General features: G+C 41.5%; 3 protein-coding genes across 3 annotated transcripts; 2 read left to right on the top strand and 1 right to left on the bottom strand.

Annotated features, from left to right (window-relative positions):
• The first annotated feature begins 558 nt into the window (after positions 1-558).
• Positions 559-6,143, top strand: LOC146562025 (serine/threonine-protein phosphatase PP1-gamma catalytic subunit A). Its single transcript, XM_085293512.1, has 7 exons — positions 559-985; positions 1,389-1,520; positions 1,653-1,883; positions 2,057-2,161; positions 2,402-2,625; positions 5,231-5,365; positions 5,479-6,143. The coding sequence occupies exons 1-7, from the start codon at positions 931-933 to the stop codon at positions 5,566-5,568; spliced, it is 972 nt and encodes a 323-aa protein (XP_085149638.1). The 5' UTR covers positions 559-930; the 3' UTR covers positions 5,569-6,143.
• Positions 6,144-6,636: 493 nt separating this feature from the next.
• On the top strand, positions 6,637-15,959 carry pptc7a (protein phosphatase targeting COQ7 a). Its single transcript, XM_085293513.1, has 6 exons — positions 6,637-7,233; positions 8,460-8,639; positions 11,618-11,816; positions 13,387-13,510; positions 13,590-13,719; positions 13,831-15,959. The coding sequence occupies exons 1-6, from the start codon at positions 7,032-7,034 to the stop codon at positions 13,887-13,889; spliced, it is 894 nt and encodes a 297-aa protein (XP_085149639.1). The 5' UTR covers positions 6,637-7,031; the 3' UTR covers positions 13,890-15,959.
• rad9b (RAD9 checkpoint clamp component B) lies at positions 15,683-23,517 on the bottom strand. Its single transcript, XM_085293511.1, has 11 exons — positions 23,331-23,517; positions 22,907-22,977; positions 22,052-22,189; positions 21,801-21,915; positions 21,606-21,705; positions 21,332-21,438; positions 21,035-21,141; positions 20,220-20,284; positions 19,843-19,965; positions 17,349-17,538; positions 15,683-16,439 (listed from the first exon to the last, which is right to left on the bottom strand). Exons 1-11 carry the CDS (start codon positions 23,362-23,364, stop codon positions 16,317-16,319), a joined length of 1,173 nt encoding a protein of 390 aa, XP_085149637.1. The 5' UTR covers positions 23,365-23,517; the 3' UTR covers positions 15,683-16,316.
• Between the last annotated feature and the right edge of the window lie 766 nt (positions 23,518-24,283).

Below are 24,283 nucleotides of genomic sequence, written 5' to 3'. Positions count from 1 at the left end.
CTTTTTTAGGGATGTTTTCTTAGCATTTCTTTAAGCAGTCTTCAGGAATAGTTCTGCAGGCTTTTTGAAGGACAATCAAAACTCTTCTTTGGATGTTGGCTGCCTGTTATTCTGGTTTCTGTCGAGATGATCCCACACTGCTTCGATAATGTTGAGGACTTGGCGACTGAGGAGGCCAAACCATAGTGTGTGTTTTTCTATCCAGATATACTTTGTACTGTGTTGGCAGTGTGTTTGGTATAATTTTCATGTTCTCCAAACGACATGACGTTCAGGTATTGTGTCAGGTGGCTATACCAAAGTGGCTCAACGTGTTATGTGTAGAAACAACACTGATTCATTTATTGAGTTAGGGCCCTTTTGTGGGTTAAGTAGCTTACAAAGCACGTAAATTAAAAAAAAATATCCCTCTGAAAATTGTCAGGTACAAGGACTGGACTGAAAATGAGTGAAAAATCAACAAATATCCAAAGAAAAAACATTAAAGGGCTTCAGAAGGTCTGAAGCTGTCCCCATCCAGCACAGTAGGGGGCAGTAGTGTAGCAGCTACCAGCACAAGCCGCTGGCTTAGCAGTACAAGGTGCGGCAAAGGAAAAACAGAAACGGGACACCGTCGCTAGCAACCGTTTGTGTTGCTTGACGCTTATTTTTATAGTCCCCGTCCCTTTTTTTTTTAACAAAACGAAACAATTGATGTTGGCATTTTTAAAATCGCGATCTTTAAGTAGCGTATTAGGCTGTCAAAAGTGTCGGCTAGTGGCTAAACGGTATCAGGGTCGCGGCAACATCTTCTACCCTCAGCCGGAAAATAGACGAAGCTAACATAAGCAAGCTAATGCTAGGATAGCTAGCGGGCTAGCTTTCACAAGTGTGTCAACGCGAAGACCTAGATTTGACTGGAGCGATTTTTTCGTAACACCGACGCTTGCAATGGCTGATGTTGACAAGCTCAACATAGATAGTATCATCCAGCGGCTTTTAGAAGGTAAGTAAATACAAAAATTTCCACGAAACACTTGTTTTATTATTTAAATGTTATGGTAAATGCTAATAGTCGATAGCTAGCTTTAGCTCGTGTTCATCTTGCTGCAATAACTAGTAACAATAATCAGAAATATTTGCAAGATAACGTAATATTTTAATTAATGTCGGCTACCACCTTTATGTAATGCGTCTCTTGACTCAGAATATTGGTGTGTCTGAAGGGTGTGAAACGACATGTCACGTACACTGTGTTCTCATACACAAACACCGCGAATTCCGTCACGGCATATGGCTTCTACACTCACCGTTTGTCCCAATTGGCGTCCGGGCAGAGATGCCATGCCCGGGTTAGCTGGAATAGTGTTTAGGTGTTATTCTTACTGATTTTTGTCTTCTTATTCCAGTCAGAGGAGCAAAACCTGGCAAGAATGTTCAGCTGCAGGAGAACGAGATTCGTGGATTATGCCTCAAGTCCAGGGAGATCTTCCTCAGTCAACCCATTCTCCTGGAGCTGGAGGCCCCCCTCAAGATTTGTGGTAAGAAAAGCTATGCACTTACTTACCAGAAAGATTGACTCAGCAATTGACTGATAGTATGTACTGACGTATGATAAGTGGTGTATGACTCAATAGCAATGTGTATAATTCAGCTTGGTATTTGCCCTGCAGGTGACATCCATGGGCAATACTATGACCTGCTAAGGCTGTTTGAGTATGGGGGCTTCCCTCCTGAGAGCAACTACCTGTTTCTGGGGGACTACGTGGACAGGGGGAAGCAGTCACTGGAGACCATCTGTCTTCTACTGGCCTACAAAATCAAATACCCAGAAAACTTCTTCCTGCTGAGGGGAAACCATGAGTGTGCTTCAATCAACAGAATATATGGTTTTTATGATGAGTGTGAGTATTGTTGAATGACTAGAAATGTCCAACCTGGGGCCTCTTGTGTCCATTAAGGGTACCTGTCAGACTCTCTGTTGCGTTATCTTTTGCTGGTTAAACTGTTTGGAGGAAGTTGTTGGTATGAGATAATGGAAAAAAATGAAGTATAATTTCTTGTCTTACTGTGTTAGGTAAAAGAAGGTACAACATCAAACTCTGGAAGACCTTCACAGATTGTTTTAACTGCCTCCCAATTGCCGCCATTGTTGATGAGAAGATCTTTTGCTGCCATGGCGGTGGGTTATAATGCGCAGAATGAATGTTTTGGCACAAAACCCTACTATCAACTCTAAAGTGTTTTGGTTGTATGCATGATGTTAGAAGTAGTGTACATTTGATATAAGCGTTTATTATTTGTCCTTGAGAAACGCTGTTTTTGCAGTTTGTTACCTGACATGGAGCTCACCCAGTTCCAATCGGTGCTGACCTCAGTATCAGTGTGTTTATTTGTACTTTTACTTTACTGTTCCATTTAGGACTGTCCCCTGACCTTCAGTCCATGGAGCAGATCAGACGCATCATGCGTCCCACTGACGTGCCTGACCAGGGTCTGCTGTGCGATTTACTTTGGTCTGATCCAGACAAGGATGTGTTGGGCTGGGGGGAGAACGACAGGGGTGTGTCATTTACCTTTGGCTCAGAGGTGGTAGCCAAGTTCCTGCACAAGCATGACCTGGACCTGATCTGTCGTGCCCATCAGGTAATCACCTCCGTCATCACAAATAGAAACGTCACTGTGGGAGGTGGCCGTGTACTGGCCAGAGGCAAGATACACTTGGTACAGGACATGATATACTAGCACACGTGGTGTGTGTAGTGGACAGTGGGTTTTGACCGTTTTGGCTTGCGTTTGCATCAAAGTAAAATTATTTGCGCATTTCCAGAGGTTGTTACGTGTTCAACTAAAGCTTTACTTTTAAAAAAATATCTAGAGACTTAAAGAATATGGAGAGAAATTGATGTTAGAATAGTCACAAATTACTTTAATGCTGCCACTTAATGCCAGTGCAAAGACAAGAGAGCTCAGCTTTCAATGCAGTCTTGTGTAATTTTGTGGAAAAGATGTTTGTCAGAATAGACAGTAGCTTGTAGTAGTAGAATATAATGTGTAGCTTATTAATGTAAAAATAGAGTTTGGTCAGTATGACAACTAATAAGGAAAAACACTGTTGAGGCATGTTGAGTCTGCAATTAAGACAAGTGATTGTGAACGTAAATACACAAGTTTTACTTGAAACTCCTGACCAGAGGCCAGGCTAGACTTTAATAGTGACCAGTAAACCTTTGCCACTAATGTACTTGATGATGTAGCTGCTGATAGACGTATCAAGATGAATTGTGAAGTGTATAGTGTAGGGCTGGGCGATATGACCCAAAATTCATATCTCGATATTTTTTAGCTGGATGGCGATATAAGATATATATCTCGATTTTTTTTTTTAAGCCATAAAGTAAGAACAAAAAGAGAGTTCTTAGTCAAAGCTGTGTCCCAGATGTCACACAGGCACTTTTATTAACATACAGCACAGATGTACATGAAAAATTACTCAAAATTAAATTATGAGCATTCATTAAATAATAATGCTCCATAAATAAAAGAAAACAAGGTTGTTTTTGTGCTAAACAAAGAGCTCACAATTGTGCAGTCAAAATGTAAACTAAAAGACGCTGAGCGTAATAACAAAGACAGACAGATTTCACAGCTGCTCTGTTCCCAAGTTTTACTGTGTGACTGATAGCCTGGAGTTTGAAATCCGCTTCATAACCACGTCTCTTACAGGTGCCATTTATGGTCCTTATACACACACAATACGGTAATATTACGTTGATGCACAGTACATATCACTCCGCGAAGCTCCTCGGTAGCCGTAATGCGCCGACAATCTATCAAGCGGTGCAGCTCCGTAGCTTACCAAAGTCGTACTCAAACATTTTTGACAGATTGCTGAGCGCCGTGTACCACATAAAATCAGTTCGCGGCCATCAAGCACAACCAGAATTCATACATAAGGCGCGCTATCAACTTTTGAGAGAATGAAAGGATTTTAGGGTTAGCGCTGTTAGCTCGTTAGCATGTTTAGCTCGTTAGCACGTTGACGCTGTCCAGCCCCACGCATGGGGCGATGCGCAGTAACTCGTTAACGGAGATTTGCCGTGTCCGTCTTGTCGCTGCCTGCATGTGAAGCGATGGGGGAGGAGGGGGAGTTGTCTTCAGTGAAGGCGAGGCGGAGTAACGTTGCGTAGAGACAAAAGTGGACGAAAGAGAGGCAAACTTGCGGCTCCACAACTATAATTATAACGTAACATAGACTATATCGATATAAAGGATATTGTCACATCTTATATCTCGTATAAAAATATATCGATATGTTTTAAAAACTCGATATATCGCCCAGCTCTAGTGTCTAATCAGATTTATCTGTGTGCTGCAAAACTGATAGGCTGGTGTTTCGCGGTACTTTGTGCAGCTCTCTGTGCTTTGTCATAAGCCTCTCCTACCAGACAAGCGCAGACAGATGCAGCACACCCTTCATTTGCTCCACAAACATAAAATTGAATCAGTCTGCACCGTTAGCCTTTGGCCAAAAGCTGTTATCAACATTCGGTATGGCTAGTCATCGACTCATTGCATTGTTATCTACCACAAGTGAGCAGCCTACATTGTCAAGAGAGTAACGGCAAGCTCAGAATAAAGTAGTTACTGCTGGTAACTCCGGTTCTGCAGGTACATGTTTTATTGCCAGAGTTTTTGATCAGTTTGTCTTTGATGGGTTGCCTTCCAGTGTCTGCAGGTGTTGCCAAAGTGTTGAATAACAACTTTTCCTGCAGAATTTCTGGGCTTAAAACCATCTAAGGGAACATGCATGTGCATTTGTAGAAGTGCCACTATTAAGGAGGTGCAGAAATCTAGTTTCCTCTCAAACCAATTAGATACATAAAGGTTATTTTGGAGTGGTAGGCCAGTAAGGCCTAATAATAGATGCCTTTAACAATAAATGGAATCTTTTTTGTTATTTGTTGGAGTGCTTGAGTTAAAGCTTCAAGTCTTCATTTCACTTACACCCTGCTGGTTTTGATTTTAAACTCCACTCAGACTCCACTTACAAACCTGACAATATGTTTTGAGTTTTTATATTGAGTTAAAGATCCTGTGAACCATAACCCATTAGGTTAGACTGCTAGACTGCGCTTTAGATCTGACCACCTTCATGTCTACTTGCATGATTTAGTTGAGGCTACTCCTAGTTTATGTATTTTGAAAATGTGTAAACATATCATTCCAATTTGTATTTTCTCACTGGCAGGTTGTCGAGGACGGCTATGAATTTTTCGCAAAGAGGCAGCTCGTCACTTTGTTTTCAGCGCCTAACTATTGTGGGGAGTTTGACAACGCTGGTGCCATGATGAGCGTGGATGAGACTCTCATGTGCTCTTTTCAGGTACAGTACCTTTTGTTTATTTTAAGCATTGCGTTTTCGTGGCAGTGATCTAATCTAAGCTATTTGTACAGACGGTGTACAGCTATTCATTAAATGTTTTCAACCTGGTATAGATTTTGAAACCAGCTGAGAAGAAGAAGCCCAACGGCAGCCGTCCTGTGACTCCCCCCCGCAGCATGGTCACCAAGCAAGCCAAGAAATGAAGGGGTGGCCAGACTCTGACTTCTTTGTTCTGCTCTGTTCTTCTGCATTTGAGGGATTGATTATCCTTCATGCTGCCAATACTGAAAAGATATTCACTCCTTTTCGATGAAAGCAAAATATTTTTGTTGTTTTGTCCACAGGGGTAAATTGATATGTCACCATGAAAACCTCAGGTGTTTTGCACTCCCATTTTGCAGCTAGTCTTTGCCACATATGACTGTTCAATCAGGAAAAATGTAACAATATGGCTACTTATGCACAGGAATGCCTTGTTTGAAGCTGTGCACAATTTTTTTCCAGTTTCGTTCATGTCATATTCCTTTATCATTGTTTCCCCCCCCCCCCCCACTGTCAATAATTAATGTTATTAATGGCTATACAACTATGGAGAAAGTCACAAACACCTGTTTACTTCTGTAAACTTTATATTGTGTTCATTTAACCGTCAGTGTCTTAGAACGCTGACTGTACACTGCATCACATTTTTAAACAAGTCGTGCTAAATTAAACAAAGATGCACTCTTGTAATGTCTAAATCTTTCTAATAAACATTTGAGTGTATTTTAGGGGGAAATTTTCTGTCTGAGTGTATTTATTCCAAAGAAATTACAGCTTTTTAAAAAACAACAGTTGTAAACGAAAATACTTAACCATCTTGCTCAAGAACATCTTATAATTAAGGGTAGTTTCCATCCAGGGATACCCACAAGGGGGAGATAGAACATACTGCAAACTACGTTGCATCTAGGGAAATGGTAAATAATCCCAGATGTGAGCAGTCTTGTATATGTACAGGGTAGCAAATTCATGAATAAAAAGTCTTAATGTCTTTATTTGCGTTCTTATTCATTTATTTTAATGTAATATATTCTTAGCTATTTCCATGTGTTATAATTGTTCAGAAAAAGGCCATGTAAATGTATTTTTGTCCTTAAAATGTGTATCTACGCGTAAAACCTGCCTACTACTGGAGTTTTATGGCCTTTTTATACAGTAAAAGCTGACTGAATATAACATTTCCATATCAGGAAGTGTACGTTGCGTAACGATGTCTGACGTCAGAGCAGTCACAAGACCGGGTTCGTGGAGCAGAGTGTGTTGAGACCGCAGGGCTGTAGGTCCACATTTTGTGTTATGTAGCGTCTCCGAGGCAGAAGTGGCGCCATGGCCGCCGAGAATCAACGCTTACAGGGTTTCTGGAGGAGAACGGGCGACGTTTTTCCTTAACTTTCTCCTAGTTATCACAGCGGAAGAATAAAGCACTCGGAGGCTGTGGTCATATCAGCGGGAGGCATTGTCTGGGCGTGCGTGGCGGCTGTTGTCTGTCTGGGTAGCTCAGCCGCACATCTCCAGCCTCGTTAGCAAACTAGCAAGTCAATATAATAGTGTGCTCGCGTCGACGCTGAGCTAGCAGGACTGCTAGCTTGGCCGGTTTTTTTGGTGGGAGCTGGTGTCGTAGGTGATGTTGTCCGTGCTGTCGTACGGTAGACTGGTTGCCAGAGCTGTCATCGGCGGACTTTCTCAGACAGACAGCCGTGACTACAGTCTGGTGACAGCGAGCTGCGGTTTTGGAAAGGATTTCCGCAGAGGGATCCTGAAGAAAGGGATGTGCTATGGGGACGACGCGTGTTTCATTGCCCGACACAGATCTGCCGATGTTTTGGGTGAGTATCCCATGTCTGTTTGCTGATGAAACCTTAACCAAACAATAAGACATTGCTCCGTGTACACTGAGTAAGACGTGACTGACAGGTCAGGGGTCAGCCCCTCCTTGGGTTGCACGTGTTGTTGTTTTTTTGAGGTTTTTTTTTTCAGAATGAAACTGATCAGAAGGCTCAATGTCAATGCCTTCTGAGTGTTAAATTTGTGCGTGTATTTTTCAGACTTTTGTGCTTGTTGCATCTTCTTTGTACGCTTGAACATTTAGTGGGTTCATATTGCGTGCAGCATTCATTCATGACATAAAGAATATCTTAAGCAGCCAAAACCGATACTTTAAAACCTGCTGATGAAAAAGACTCTTAAGCACGGAAGCCTTGATCCCGTGTAAACCTATTATTGAAGACCTTAGCAGCTTTTATGCATATCTAACGACTGTCTGGGTATTTCTAAATGATTGCTATTGATTACTGTGATATTTTCGCAAAGTTGTTGTTTTTCGGCACATCAGTTGGACTGTGTGTCTGACTTGAGGAGGCCTGTTTCTTAGCTGTGGCACAGGGTGGTGAGACTCCTCCATGTATGGTCAGTGGAGCAGATGTCTGCGCCCTGGGAGTAACAAGACTAGAGTTTCCTTCCTAGGAAAACCTTGCACCTAGCTAAGTGCTCCTTTGGGGACAAAAGCTCTTAGTGAAACTCAAATAAGCAGGCCATGTTTCTGTAAAAAGGTTAATGAAGGTTTCCCTTATGGATTTAATGCATTTAACTGAGGGGACAGATTTTAAGGTGGGTTAAATTACAACAAACATAAAGCGGGACGGTAATGTGGATCTACTTGAAGCAACTTTCTGAAGTCGTTAGATGAGCAGAGACTCTACCAATCAGTATGAGAAATGCTTGAATTGAGTAATGGGACATTTGAAAGCTTTGTACATTTTGTCATTTTTGCGTCTTTTTCCATCTTGCTGGGAGTGATTGTTGTTGTTCGTCATGCAGCTGCAAGGCATTGTCCTCCAGGCTTACTTGTGGAATGTTAAAAATCATATCTGGTGCTAGTTTAATCCTCAATGTTCTTAACTGAAACATGGAGTTCCAGTTTGCAGATTTCTTTCAGTTTTGTTTTTAAACATTGTACATATTACACAATTAATGGTTATGAGGAAAGATTTTTTTTTTTTAATGTAATAAGGGATTAATCATTATTTCCCATAATGAAATCAACTCCTTTTAGGTGTGGCGGATGGTGTAGGTGGTTGGAGAGACTATGGCGTGGACCCGTCACAGTTTTCGGGTACACTGATGAAGACATGTGAGAGGTTAGTGAAGGAAGGACGCTTTGTACCCAGCAACCCGGTGGGAGTCCTCACAACCAGCTACTATGAGCTACTGCAGAACAAAGTGCCACTACTGGGTGAGTGCAGCCACTGTAAACAGTTTTTCCCAAAAGCGTAGAACCATATTCAGCTTGTAACAGTTTATTTATATATATTTTTATTATCTGTCAAATCATGAGCTTAAATGGGCTACAACCATAAAATTTGGCACAGTCGATGGAAATGATGGGCAAATGCTTTCCAAGTAATGTGATCCCAGGCGGCTAGATGGTATCAAGGTGATTACAGCACAACAAATTCAATATAAGAAAAGCCACATCTCCTGCACTGTAAGTCTGATTGCCTTGAAATCTGACACTGAACTGCAGCTAGAAACAATGTGCAGACGCTCTCTAAAAATAACCTTCAGCAGGCCCAACTGGTGATCTATGATTAACAGTTCAAAATGGTGAAAAAGACCACTGCTCCCACATCGAGTCTTTGAAAGACTCGCATCTTAAGTATTAGGGTGGTGCAATTGTACATATTGATTTGGTTTGCAATAGACGTCATTACTTCACAGAAGAAACAGACAACAAGTGACATAATACAAACTGGTACAAAATGTTCTCTGGGTGATGAAAAACATCCACAAATTCTTGTGCTTTACAAAAAAATATCTCTTGGATCTTAAAGGCCTGGTTGGCAGGATTTTATTTTTCTAAAGCAAATTTTAAAAGTGTGAAATTGAATCAAGTGACATGTACTTTTTGAAAATTGACTATAAAAATCCGATTTGGTTTATAACAGTCTGGGATTGAGGTCCAAACCTAATTCTGCTGTTAGAGGAAAAGATTGCTCTGAAATAATGGTGGCCATTATTAAAAGCCTCAAAGGCCATGGCTTAATAGGAAATAGTCCATAATTCATTAACTTCATCAGATCATTTCATATCTTGAGGCCATTTCTGGAAATGGGTCAACCAAAGTGAGGGTGCCACATAGACGAGAGATATTTACCTTGAGAGCTGGTAGTCGAAGAGGTCAAAACACTGAACATCTGCTGACTTCAAATCTGAGTCGCGTCTACAACTTAAGGTGCCCATTTGACGATAAAGGCCACCAAAGCTTTTTTTGTTTTCAATCATTAAAATTTGTACAAATTTTGAACACAGCGTTGTGGGTTTACTGAAAATTGTCAAGAAACAACAACAAGTCTTTGCAGACAGCTGCTGTGGACAAATCTTTATGCTCCATCTCTGGTACATACTTGCACTGTGTAGGGCAGTAGATTTAAAGCATTGCTGTGTAGAGGCAATAAACAGGAGGCTTTCCATGGAGTTCAGCTTTCTTGGGCTGGGCTGTGTTTACATCTGTTTTATTTAATGGTAGCTGGCTAGAGATTTTTGCATCATGAGTAATAGAACAGCCAGCTCACATTCGAAAGTCCAGGGGACGTCACTAGGCCCAACCTGCTCCATGCACTTCACTTCCACCGGTCCCTTTCCTGCTCTGCGCCGCTTCCCGACGACAGAACGTGTACAAACACGTAACATCAGTGAACAAATGTGTTTGGAACAGATCTGTCTCGGCGCGTGTCAGTACTTTTCCATTCCGTTATCACATGTGCACCAGGGGAAACAACGCTGTATTGTGTTGCTTTTTTATGGCAGAAGGAATGTTCTTGAGGACGGTAGCGTGAGTAATTTGTACTGCTGGAGACACGAAAGGGAGTGAGTCAGAGTGCGTGAGGGGGTTTTGAAGGTTGATCCCCCCAAAGAGCATATTTTGGTGGGCCAGATGACTCACCAGCAGGGTGTGATCACACGCTGTCCGCCTCTTCCACTAGCTCGTGTTTCCTCCTTTCATCACAGAAGGACAAATTTAAAAAAAATCTTTTCTCATTGTTAAGTTTGTGCTTTTAAGTTGACCTCATTTGTCTTTCTCCCAGTTTCACTTGGAAGTTGTGTAAAACTAAAAGGAAAGTAAGAGAAGGTGTTGCTTTTTTGTTTTTTAAAGAAATGTATGTATTAAAGTCTGTACTCCCTAATGACTGTCCTTCCTGCTGTTATAGATGATTTATTTACATGTGACAATAGTAGAAGCACAGGTATTAAAAATAATCAATAAATGGTTTCCAGCGCAAACCTTTTTCAGTTCCAGTGGGCCAGTGCTGTGCATGCTGGCTTATTGTCACACTTTCACGCCATACTGGAAAAGAACTCAGCCGTTGTTAATTGTTATTGTTATTAGCAACCACAGTACTTGTCCTACAACTCGGCCTCCTCTGAAAAGGGCAAAACGATGCAAATGCAAATGTTCGGTCAGTTTATTCTAATCAGAAATCAGATGGACACACGAACAAACCTTACGTCTGGTAAACTAACAGACATGCAGACACCGAAGCACTGTGCCGCTTGATCTAAATCTGTGTGACCTTTCACACTGTTTTCAGCTTAACCGGGTGTGTTGTCTCCTGTTTTTTAAAATGTGCCTTGAGAATGTTTTTTTTATCAGTTAGCCGCTTGATGAAGCGAAGATCTGTTGACCCCGTTTCCACATATAGCCTCTGCAGCGGCTGATGTTGATGTGTATTTTCAGAATGCTGAGTGCTGTGATCATTGTTTTCCTAGTCCTAAAATCTATTTAGTCTTCCTTCTACCTCCATACATCTTGCTGGTATTGTGGTTCTGTGTTTACGAGTAAAGTCGTGCTATACATTTGTGTTTTTATAAAAATAAGTCAGGCATCTTTACATGACGACTAACTGGCTTCCTGCTAACTTCTGAGTACAGACTCATAAGTTAGTTGTCCTGTCTTGTCTGCAGCACCAGTGAGGACAGCTCCGCTGTTGTTGGAAGCTGAAAGATTTTTGGCTGTTTCCAGCTTTAAATGTTGCATCTGTGCATCTTTCTTCTTTTGGGAGCTGAACACGTATTTGGGTGCAGAGATGGTTAATGTGCTATAGTGTTGCATTTACCCATTTTTATTTGTTTATTTAATCTTAAACATTTTCTTTTTTTTGCATTGAAAATAAAAAGTGACGTGTGGGTTTTTTGTTTTATTTTTATTTTTAGGAAGCAGCACGGCCTGCATTGTGATTTTGGACCGGCAGAGTCATCGGCTGCACACGGCCAACCTGGGAGACTCTGGCTTCCTGGTGGTCCGGGGAGGGGAGGTGGTTCACCGCTCAGATGAGCAGCAGCACTACTTCAACACCCCCTTCCAGCTGTCCATTGCTCCCCCAGGGGCTGAGGGGGCCGTCCTCAGTGACAGGTGAAACACTTAACGAGCAACACCTGGTGCATCTGCTCTCCCACACTCATTTGAGCGAGTCTGCCGGTGACACGGACGGGTGTCATCAGCACACTTCATTGCTCATTCACGTGTTCTTTACAGCAGATGTGATACATGATACTGTACTTATAACAAGGCAGACTGCTTGCTGAAACAACATTCAGTAGCGCCTGCGCACCTGGCCTGCTGCAAGGCTGAGCGTCTATAGCAACTGCGCTGCAGCGAGCTGCAGTGTACCACTGTGTCTGAGGCCACGTGCTGCTGTGTCTCGTTGCTGTGGCGTGCCAAGCAGCAGCACAGTAGATGTTAGAATGCAGGACAGGCCCTGGATGTGTGCCAAGCTTTCCCTCTTACCTCAGGTCAAAGTCTGTGTGGGCTGATGGGGCAAATCCACAAGTCCACAGCCAATCCTGCACCAGCAGACTCCTCTTAAATTAAGCAATTTACTCTTAAAAAAATAAATAAAAACAAAAGATTGCAAGTGCACTTACTTGTTACTATAGATATGTATTTACTTTTCTTAAATGCTGACCTTGCTTCTGTTTCAGACAGCCCATAGATTTGAGAAATCCTTTTACATTCGAGCATTTCATTTGGTTGAAGGATTTAGTCCTAGTGCATCAGCAGATTAAGCTTTCAGTCACTAATGTAGCAACTAACAGAAAAGAGTGCAAGGGTCAAAGCTAACAACTAGTTACAGCATTCCTGAGAGTGCACTAAAAAGTTTGGATAAAGATGTTTAAACATACAGCTAAGCACTTTGCACTCTCTATGATAATGCCACACAGCTCTTTATTTGCCACAAGTCCGTTTGTACATTCATTTTCATTGCCTGTCTTTGTATTAGTAATAATATACAAGGGAAACATCATGTTCTCGATGCATTGCTTCATAGCTATAAGCCCACAGATTTTTGCCTTCTTGCCCAATGATTATCTTCATAACTATACTGGCTGTGTAATTATCAAGTGTCACAAATGTCTTTGGCTTATGAATATGTTAATGATGAATCACCCAGTGTGCACAGATAACAAAGAATGAGGAACAGCTCTGGTAAGTGTGGCTGTGCCATCATAGTGCTAACTAGCTGCGAGAACAGCCGCTACAGCAGCTTTTTTTCCCCCATGTGACTGTAGTTTTGGCTTCATAAAAAAATACATTAAAAAATTAGAGCACAGGACAGGCTGTTCCTGGGAGCTTTGGCTGACTGTGTCGTGATGCAGTCCAGACAGTTTGTAATGAATCACATTCTTGACTGGATTTAGGGGGTAAGGACATCTTCCAGGAACTGAACCCGACACTCGCAAACTAACTTGGTTCCTGCCTCTGTGTATTTGAAGCACCTTCATAATGGCAGCACCTTTTCTTGGACCCAACTGTCCTTTCCAAGAAAACAAACAAAACAAAAAAAACCTCATGTGATGATTACCTGAACTTTTCATTATCCATTAGCAACCAAGTTTCTGTTGCTAAGCTCAGTCGGTATGTTTAATGACAAAAATTACTGCACCTGTCTCTTACCTGAAACTCACCTGTGTCTGTCCCTCAGCCCTGACGCTGCAGACAGCACCTCCTTTGACGTACAACTGGGCGACATCATCCTCACTGCCACTGATGGGCTCTTTGACAACATGCCAGACTACATGATACTGCAAGAGCTGAAGAAACTCAAAGTGAGTGACAAACATGTCTGCCGTAGAATCAGAAAAGGGCACGATAAACGCCTAATGCCTGCTTTGTTTGGTTCGTCAGAACACAAACTATGAGAGCATTCAGCAGACGGCCCGCAGCATCGCAGAGCAGGCCCATGTGTTGGCCTATGACCCCAACTACATGTCACCTTTCGCACAGTTTGCCTGTGACAATGGACTGAATGTAAGAGGTAAGTGTCCAAGTATTACAAAAAAGATGAGTATTTTTTTGTAATTTGAACGGTTACAAACGTGTTTTTCAAGCAACAAACCTAACTGGCTGCTGTTTCCTGTCCATGCAGGAGGAAAACCAGATGACATCACAGTACTGCTCTCCATAGTCGCTGAGTACACTGACTAGAGTCTGCACGGAGTATCCATCTGCCGCTGCAGGTGATGGACTGCTTTGATTCCTGCTGGCCAGGATGTACAGCTAATGTCTGCTTCCCCCACACCTAAAGGATCTACTCTGCCTCATCCACCCACCGTCTCCCCCACTTGGCCAACCCCACACATTTAAAAACAAACAAAAGAAATCCTTCAACATGCCCTTTTCTCTGTCGTTTTCTACATCAGACAGTGGCCAGATAAATCCAACTAAAGGCCAGACACCCTGTTGGCCGGGCTGCAGTGTTCCAATGCTCACCAGATAATCCCATTGGCTGGGATCATTGGGCATGCTGATGAGGATAAGTCAGCCTCTTCTGATAGTTGCCGCAGGAAAGAAGCTGCAATTCAGAGAAGACGGATGCTGACATAGCCCAAGAGTGTGTGTTAGCATGTGAATGTGGCCACGTACTGGCCTGCCGAACAGAACTAAACAGTCCTCAAGAAGGGAAGCGCATGAGAAATGGCAGCATTAAGGCACAATAAATGGGTCCGTCTTGTGCAAGCACTTAATAATACAGTGGTACTTAGGAAGCCTTTATGAAAGGGACTGGAAACTTGTACGAAAGGGCAGGGAGCATATGTTTGATATGAATGGTATGCTGTTCTGGGATGTTACATTAAATGTTTGCAAAAACAGAAACAAAACAAGTGTGATGTGACATGGGTTTACACAGATGGTTTGTTTCTTGTGGCAGGATTATCCAACAAGATTTCATAAAGAGTGGCAGCTGCCTTTTCCATACCAGTTCAAGTATTGCACATATTTTGTAACTTAAGAGTATTTTGTAGCTCAAAAGCCTCTCAAGATAAATATATGTATAGTATAAATGATAGTGTCAAACTGATGTCCTCCCTTTAATCTCACAGCTGCTGCTGAAGTCTTGATTGTGATTATGTGTGATGTGTGTATGAATGGGTGATGAATGCACATGAGCTCCTCAGTGTGTGTCTATTGAGTAATGTGCAATCGGTGTCAATGAAATGGATGTGTAGGCTAGAGACTTCTCCATATCCGCTGGTCTGAATTGGTCTCGCAGCCTTAAACGCACAAAGCTTAAGGAGCATATCTGAAAAAGTTCCAACGCAGCGGAAATTGGTCAGGTGACCAAATGTATTTTTGTAACCTCTTTGTTCCGTGGGGATTGTTCGCCGCGTCAAGTAGCTTACAGAAACTCTTGTTCACAGTCACCATTTGCTTTTCCTGTCTCTCTCCCTCCCTCCTCTCCCCCTGCTTGTAGAGCTTCAGTGGCGCATTCTTAAGTCATGTCACTGCAGGTTTCATGTGAAAAATGGTCAGTATGTTTCTTTGCGTCACTACAGGAAGGTTTCACGGTAAAATCCACATTTTTGTGTAATATTACAATGTGCCTTGTATCATGCGTCATTGATACTGGCAAATAAGTCTTCAACCTTCCCCCTAAAAATGTGCCAGCACTGAGCACAAAGCATTAAACTGTTAAGTAGCCATAAGAGTTGGAAAAACGAGCTTTCCCATCATGCTCTGCTGTCTTTACACCATCATTTTAACCCCAGTGTTTTGTTGTTGTTGTTTTTTATCCCCCCTCCCCCTTTCTCCTGAAATCTGCTTCCTCTCTGCACTCAATCAGGAATAGTACTAAAGCCATCCCACACTTAGAAAATCCTTCCCATGGATCTTTAGATCACTGTTTACAATCTGCACTAATCGAAAGGATCGTTTCCTTAATGTGACACCCTGTCAGGTGTCATGTTGAAATGAGAACAGATTCAGGGCGGTGAACAGTGTTAGTTGGCAAAATGTGATTTATTTTTTTTCTACCGGTAAGTGTTACAGCACTGAGGACAATCCAAGCAGCCTTAACAAAAATGATAAAGCACTTCTCCCAGTCATTTGGCACTACCACTGTAAGCTCCATGGTCCCTGCTTCCTGTCTCACACCTCCCTGGATGACTCCTTCTCATCCGCCTCATCTTTCTGTTTAAACCAGAACATGTCTATGTGGGAGAAACAAAAACATTTTCACATGTGTACAATGTTTAAATAAAGACTATAATATTTATTAACCTGCTGTATTTCATGGCTCTGATGTGTATTGAACACTGCAGCTGCGTTTTGTTCACATGAACATGGACATTTGGCTCACTGCTCTACAGTCTGGGAACACTTTGTATATTTTGTTTGTGCTACCACATTCCTCAGACACAATGCATGCCAGTTACCATCAGATGGGTGTGGCATCTTCCCGAGATGGCACATTTTTATTGACAGACAACATGGATGGTATATTGTTCAAATGAACAGTAACTGGAAAAAAAACATTTTAACAATAAACAATATTTAATAAAAACTATTCTGGAGAGATTAACACTTTGATAACTATTTACAGAAGAATATTGTTAATTAGCGACTGCTATTCCCTCAGAGTGACGGGCTTCTCGGATAGTCTTCCTCATCACTGAAATATGCCAGGACAGGTAGTCTGGGAGCACCATCATCATCACCAGGTTCTGAGGACATGGCCTCGAACAGCAGGGAGCAGATCTACAGGATACAAATAGCCAAACATGAGTGTATGCAGTTCATTCAAGAACATTCTGCCATTTTTTTTTCTCATTTTAGATTTACAGCACTTGTGCATTTGCTCTGACCACCTGTCAATTTCTATGTTAAATCTTAGTACAACAGAGGACGCTGCATGAGGGTCACTTAAAAACAGTGTCCACAGGGAGACTGGCTCAAGATCTTGAGTAGAACAGCTAAGATACTGCGCAGGACCCTCAAGCTCCCAGGCGTCTGGTAGAGGACCCGAGCTTGAAGGATTGACCGCCCGCAGGGGCGAGCGGGGGATTTTTCTAAATAGATTTCTATGATAAATCATTACAATTAATCTGCTCAAAATAATGACATGCTACAGAACTGATATGCAGAACAGTATTGGAGCAGTCAGTTATTTCACATGCACACAGGCAAAAATTTAAGTTCACTTAGTGCTGCACATCTGCCTTCATAATCTTCTTGTGCATTTGAAATATTTTTTGGATGGTGGAGTTTCGACTAGCATGCTTTATTTTGGCAACGCTTCCTGTCTTGAGTCGGGCCTGCACCGGAGGTGTCCTCACAGTGCAGTCTGCAGCTTGGAGGATGACCTGAAGGCTCATCAGAGTCTTAAATTTAAACACTATTAAGCAATAAACCTGTGTTAACAGGGAAAGTTGCACAGAAGACATTTGATAAAAGGTTTGGGGTTCAACTGGGATTCCAGCAAAAGTCTTTAAATCTAAAAAGGTGACAAAGAACATAAGACATGTCTCAGCTGATATTGTAAACCATTGCAGCACACCCTGAACCATACTTCTCAGAAAGACTGTAGAGCATCCAAACCACAAGGAACACACAGGCCATCTGCAGATCCCAGTTAAGATTTAAAAATCAAGAGCGAGCTCTTATTACCATGCTGGAAGGTGGGGTCATTCCAGCACAAGCACTGTCGCCCTGGCATTGGAGTTGCATCAGAACAGGTGGGTAGGTTATAGGGCTGCCTTGGCTGGATTCAACAAGCTCTGTTACATCAGGAAGAACTTGGAGGTTGTTGCTCTGAGTCTCATGTATACCCACAGGCAGAGCAGCTGCATCTGCACAGCTGGGAACAGACAGAACACACTTGTGTCTGCAAGCTGTAGATGACGCAGGTACATGGGTGCAAATTTGTTTCTCAACACAGATTCAGAGTGTTTTTACACACATATATTCAGACAGTATTGATAAACATATCTACTAGTTTTACAAATGAGGATGTTGTGTAGTAGCTTCCAATCCATATAAATATTAAAAACATTGTTATTTGCTTTTACAAAAACACTACCTAGCATTGTATCAGCAGATGGTGAAAGCAGCCTTAAGCACGGTAAAAGGGAACAAAACAACAACCTCGTGCATGCAACCACACGACACGTCAACCTCAGACGTAACCCAGACACATAATTAGGAGCACAGCAGGAAGGAGTAAAGAGGCTTCTAAAGGCCCCAGAGTCTGCAGGCAAGCAAGTATTGTACTTATCATACCATGAAAAACACAAATACATTGCATATAGTCAGAAATATCCTGCATGATAAATTTCATCAGGAAAAAAAAGTATCAAAATGCAGATCAATTCTGAGCATTAGGGACAGGAGCACTGCAGAGGGTCGAATCATGGGGTTGGTGATGTCTCTGCAGACTTCCAGCAGTGTACACAAGCAAAACGAGCTACAAATGACCCAGATGTTGAGCAGTGCAGCTGGGAATGGTGTAATAAGATCCAACTAGACGCACAAGTAGAGGACAATGGGGAGAGAGCAGGCTAGCAAAGCAGGACAGAGACTCTGGCTAGCATAGCGTGGAGGAGGGGATTATAGACTGTCACACTGACGGGCTTCTAACCCAACTCTGCGTGCCCTGACCTTGCCCTATTTATCTCCGTTACAGACACAAGGCTGGCTACTGCAACATGATGCCTCTTAAGAGGCTAAAAACAGCCAATGAGGGCAAACCAGCTTGACTGAGTGCCAGGAGAGAGGCTCAGGTAGTTCTGCTCTTCAGCACACTGGATTGTAGACCTGACAAACTGGACGCACAAAGACTGCGACAATGACACCAGCTGGTCAACATAATGATAAAATACACTCCTCACACGCCATAATTCCTTAACCCATGTAACTCCTGCCAATTTAAATCGTTAGAATAATAATCGTATACAAGATATATGGATGGATGTATCACTGCTTCAAGCTGATAGAAAGTCAACAGTAATTCAAATAACCTACATGAGCAGAAGACCACAATAAGTGGCACTCCTGTCTGCTAAAAACAGGAAACTGACAATCCAATTCATGCTGACTCACAAATATTGAACAACAGAATACTGAAAAATGTTGATGATTTAAGAAGTGCTGCAACATTCAGATGGCAGGACCACAATTTAAAATAAACAACATGAAAGCATGTCCTCCTGCCTTGTTTCAATAGTTTGAGTTGGTAATGGTGTTGTAAAGGTGTGGGGGATATTTTCTTGGCAAACATTGGGGATCTTAGTCAAACTGAGCATCATAGGCCACACTATAGTTGCAGGCCACGTCCATCCCTTTATAACCACAGTGTACATCTCCATCTTCTGACATGCTTCTAGCAGGTATCGTACCATCTCACAAAGCTCTCATAATCTCAAACTGCTTTCCTGAATGAGACACTGAATTCAAATGGGCTCCACAGTCACCAGTCTTCAGTAAGACAGAGCATCTTTGGGATGTGGTGGAACAGGAGTTTCACATCATGGACATGCAGCCAAGACACCTGCAGCAACTATGTGATGCTGTCATGTCAGTGTGGACTAAAATAGCTAAGGAATATTTCTGAAGGCAAAACGGTTTTCTATAAAGTGTCCGATGAGTGCAGATTCTAATTGATTGCCATCTAGGGGCATAATTACAAACAAACTTTTAGGCTAATAGCTTAAAAATGTAAATGGAAGCTCAAGCTATCAGATATTATAGACTGGGTAAGACAAATGACATCAAACTCCACTAAAAAACAAACAAACAAACAGGCTGTTCAAAAAGGCCCGAGGACCCTTTCTCTATGTCATAAAATATCTGGACTATGTAGAAAGTTAATCTGCATGATTTATCTGTTGCAGTATTTAGCAGATTTTTTGTTTATGACAGTTTTTTGAATGATTTTGATCTTTTTTTTAAGCATTTTTATCTGGCAATGACTTGTTTTCTAACTAGATTGTGTGGTCTATTGTGTTTTCATTGAGATGAATTCCTTTTATGTTCTGTGATTTTTCTCAGGTTTTTTTATTTTGCTCAAATTAATTTTAAAAAATAGCTGCAGTAATTACCCTTCTTTCCCCCCCAGGCACTGATGATTAAAAGTATTGCCAGTGAAGTCAGGGGTGGTCGTTACCTGTGTGTAGTCGGGGCTGGGGTCTCTGTAGGCTGTGAGGGGCCTCTGCTTTCAAAGTCAGCCAGCGTAGCCAGCACCACAGTGGCCTCAAGGACCATGTCCTCCACAGAGAAGCACACAGGCCTGCAAACAAAGTGCGTTTCCATGGCAGAAATCCCTTCACTGTGTCTTCTTTTTTTTATTTATTTGTCAGCACCTTTTACTTTTTAGCAGCAAACACACCACAACTGCTCACTTAGTGATGTGACTAGTGATATATAAACGTTAAAGAATTTTGCAGTCTAGCTGGTGTTAATTTGTTGAACAGCACCACAGAGCCTGTGTAATTTGAGTGAATAAATTCCACTCAAGGTCATGACAGTAGGAAGGAAACGTACTTTCCTGGAGTGCCAAAGTGAACCGACACCGGAAGGCAATGTGACTCCGCAAAACACAGTAACCCCTGGCAAAAACAAAAAAGCAACAACTGAGTTTAATTGCTGAAAAGTGTGGGCTAATATTGTGACATGTTTAACTATTATCAGCCTGGAGATATACATCAAATTAAGGCTAAGACTAAAACTTAAAGCCTAGTTTCTAATCCGTCCAAACCCGATTTTCCAAAACCGACAGGAACAAGACGACTAGGCGGGCTAACGAGGAGCCTCACAGCGGGAAGCCCAAGTGACTTTCCAAGACATTAGTGTGAAGAGTTGTAGGCATTAATGCAGGCCAAGTCTCATTAACTGAACGTACACAGACTGTTATTTCAAATATCCAACAAAACTGTCTCGTTTTTCTATAAGCCCAGTGATTTTGCTTTACTGACCACACTAGTCTATACATTACACTTCTCTCAGCTTTTTCTGCTAATCAAATTATAAATAGCTGAAGATCAACCTTTAAGCAGCCCATAAAGTCCACACTCATTCCTACTTGGTTTTAAAGTTTATAATAAAGCATGCGATGAGGAGCCTTCAACTTCAGTTACTTTTCTACGTAGTGGAGCCTCACTCGGGTCAAGACATCTTTGCTATAAAGATGAGTCACAGCACTGAGGGGAAAGTTCACATGGAAGCACCGAGTACAGGACAGCAATATGACCTCTTAGACATGAATTGCCCACATGTGAGCTAGTGTCACTCTCGCTCTCCGCACACATAATATTCTCATGTGACAGGAGCAAGGAGGCCTCCAAAAATAACCCCGTTACCCTTAGCTCCTTCAGACAGAAGGTTATGTCTGAGTCCATTCCAGCTTGAAAGTAGTCAAACTCGTCTGGGTGTAAGGACATCTCAGTGTGCATCATCTTCATGTGATCTGTCACACAGGTACATCCAAGTCAAACAGCAGTCGTTACAGTGCTTCCTTTGATGTGCTTAAAGAACTGAACATGCAGTATGTTAGGAAGTTTTATGTTCATCTCAAAGCTTGTGCAACTTTCAAGCACTTTGTGAAACGTGTCAGCCACACATGGGCTGAGCTAAATGGCAGTCTGACATTAACTGACCATTTCTCCCCTCGTTGTAATTTCTCAGACTGACTTTCGGGGCTGACATCGACAGAGTGACTTCTTCCTGAGACGCGTGGAAATGCATCACCATATCGCCTAGAAGCCTGAAGAAAGAGGAAAACACACACAGGCAGCTCTGGCTGCTTACTTTTAACATTTTTTTTTCTGTCAATATATATTTTTGGTATTGTCTAAAACACAAAACCAACAGGCAGCCAGCATGTACTGATTGTAGAAAAGAAGAGTGAGGCTCTAATGCTGAAATGCTAACCTGGCAGGAGATTTCAGCACATTGGGACAGAGGTGTGAAGCAAACACTGCCTGCAGCGCCTCACTTTCCAGGAAACGCACATTGTAGGTTTTTGTTATGCCTAACTCAAAAACAGAGACACTTAGAGCACAGTGCCACCATGTGTTCAAAATATAAACTGCATGCACACCTACTGTCATTTATGCAGTTTCCTACCGTGTCTGCAGAAAAACTGAACGATCACTTGGTCACTGCCAGTGCTGACTGATATCTGACACCGTTTCACACTGTGCTCAATAGAAGTCGAACAACGGAAAAGTGGCAGCACACACTTTAAAACAAAGAGACGCAGTTTAATCATAAAGTCTTGAAAGAACGGCATGATGTGTAGCCCTAATTTTACTGAACAGTCACTTGTTAAGATGATGTTTCTGCCTACAAATGAAAAACCAGCAATGCCGATATACCTTCATGACTAGCTTGCATTTGATTGGTCCACTGTCCTGCTCCCTGACTGAATCCAGATTGTACTGCTGGAAGAAGAGCGGCGAGAAGAGGAAGCAGGCGTATGCAGAATGAGCAGAATTCACTGATCTCAGGGCCAGCTTTCAGAGGGAGAGAGAGAAATTATTGTGGAGGAAGTAAGGTGGTGAATACCTTAACACCTGGAGATTATCGATACAGACGCTCTTGCACACACACACTGGTCACTTTATTAGTTGCACCTGTTTAACTGCTCATTAACACAAATATCTAATTAGCAAATCACATGACAACAATGCCATGCTGAAGTTCAAACCAATCATCAGAATGGAGGATTGAAGTGACTTTCAAGGTTGCATGCTTGTTAATACCAAATGTGCTGGTCTACTGTGATTTTCTAACAACAATCTGTAGTGTTTACAAAATGTTGGCTGGTCTGATGAGTCTAGATATCTGCTGCAATATTCACATGGTGGGGTCAGCATAAATTAGCATGAAAGCATGGCTCCCTCCTGGCGTCTGTCAACAATCCAGGTTGATGGTGGTGGTGTAATGGTGTAAGGGATATTTTCTAGGCCCCTGAGTACTAAATAAGCATGGTTTAAATGCTAAAGCCTACCTGAGAACATGAAAATGTTCAACCACAACTCGATCCAATAGAGCTTCTTTGGCATGTGGTGACTTGATATTATTCAATCGTTTTTGACAGATTATAGGACAGCAAGCCATTTACAACAGTTTAATAGCATTAATTTTTTTTTAAAACTTGGCAAATACTCAAAGTGTACCTAATAAAGCGTCAATGAGCATTTTTACATCTAGCTGCTGTTGCTGCTCACCCCCTTGACCGTTGGATCGAACCACAGCTCATCTCCAACCCGGGACAGGGCATGAATAGCCTTCCCAAATGCTGAAACACAACACAGCCCCTCCACAGTTCAAGTTTGACACAATATTGTTATTTACTATACTGTATTATTTTACTATAACCTTAATATTTCTTTCTCTTAATACCATGAAACGAAACATTTTCAGACAGAAAAGTGCACTTTTCTGTTTGAAAATGTTAGGGGTCATGACCCCCTAAAGCTAACTCATTATTAGCCAGTTTAGCTACATCAGATAAGCTAGTCCCGTTGTTCGTTCCAAATGAACAATTTCGTAGCTTGAACAACTTTCATCAATAGAATTATTATAGAATTAAATATGTTATTTTTACAGCAAATTTCAGTTCGCATCTTCTTCGAGTGTTCTTTATATTACCTTTTATAGAGTTTCCTTCCAGGACGCAGTTCATGGTTTGCTATGTCAGACACGGGCCTGTCACGGCTAATCACAGTGATTCTACGGTCACAGGCTCATTACCAAGGTTATTATAGTTAACTAAAACTAATCAACTGGTTAAAGGAAAATAAACTGGTTAAGGGAACTAAAAATACCTAGTTAACTTAAGTCGTTTTACCTATAAAAACTCAAACTATGTAGTTTTAGTTTTTATAGGTAAAACTTACTGAATTAACATTAATTAACATTAAAAATGCAGAGAATATATCCTGAATATATCCTGTTAGTCTGGTAAAAGTTTCTTTGTTTTTTGTTTTAAATTATCTTACAAGGCTTTGGTGGACATTTATCAAGATTTTATTGAGTTTTCCAAATCTTTCCTCTTACATGTGACCAAAATACACGTTTTCAAGCAATATGTTTGTTTTTTGTAATACCTATAATGATTTTCCTAAATCTTACCTCTTACATATTCCTACATTTTCCTAATAATAATTAAAGACTAAAACCAAGATAATCTTAACAAACTAAACATTTCAAACAATAACATCTAAACTCACAATGGAAACTAACTGAAATTAAATTAAAAGCAAAAACAAGTTCAAATGAAATAAAAATTTAAAAAAAAATAATTAGAAACTATAATCATTTTTAAATAAATAAATACAGAGACAGACAACATTAACCAACCTAGTATGTTTGGACTGTGGGAGGAAGATGAAGTCCCCAAAGAGAACATGCAAACAACACAAGTCTCACCTGCCTTAATAACAGATATGCTACATTTATTGATGTATTTTGGATATTAGCATGTGTATGAATGTAAGACTTTTCCTACAACAACCTATTTATAAATCATAATAAATACATATATATCATCTGTTGACTATTTTTGGAAGTGTGACATCAGAATAAGCTCTGTCGCTGCTTCT

The sequence above is a fragment of the Mchenga conophoros genome, linkage group LG12 (assembly GCF_057382185.1).
Source record: "Mchenga conophoros isolate Kocher_MC1m ecotype Shallow Benthic linkage group LG12, M_conophoros_male_GT1.1, whole genome shotgun sequence".
In the NCBI taxonomy this organism is placed as follows: Eukaryota; Metazoa; Chordata; class Actinopteri; order Cichliformes; family Cichlidae; genus Mchenga; species Mchenga conophoros.
Note: the sequence above shows the minus strand (reverse complement) of the source record. Positions and strands in the feature narration are given on the sequence as shown.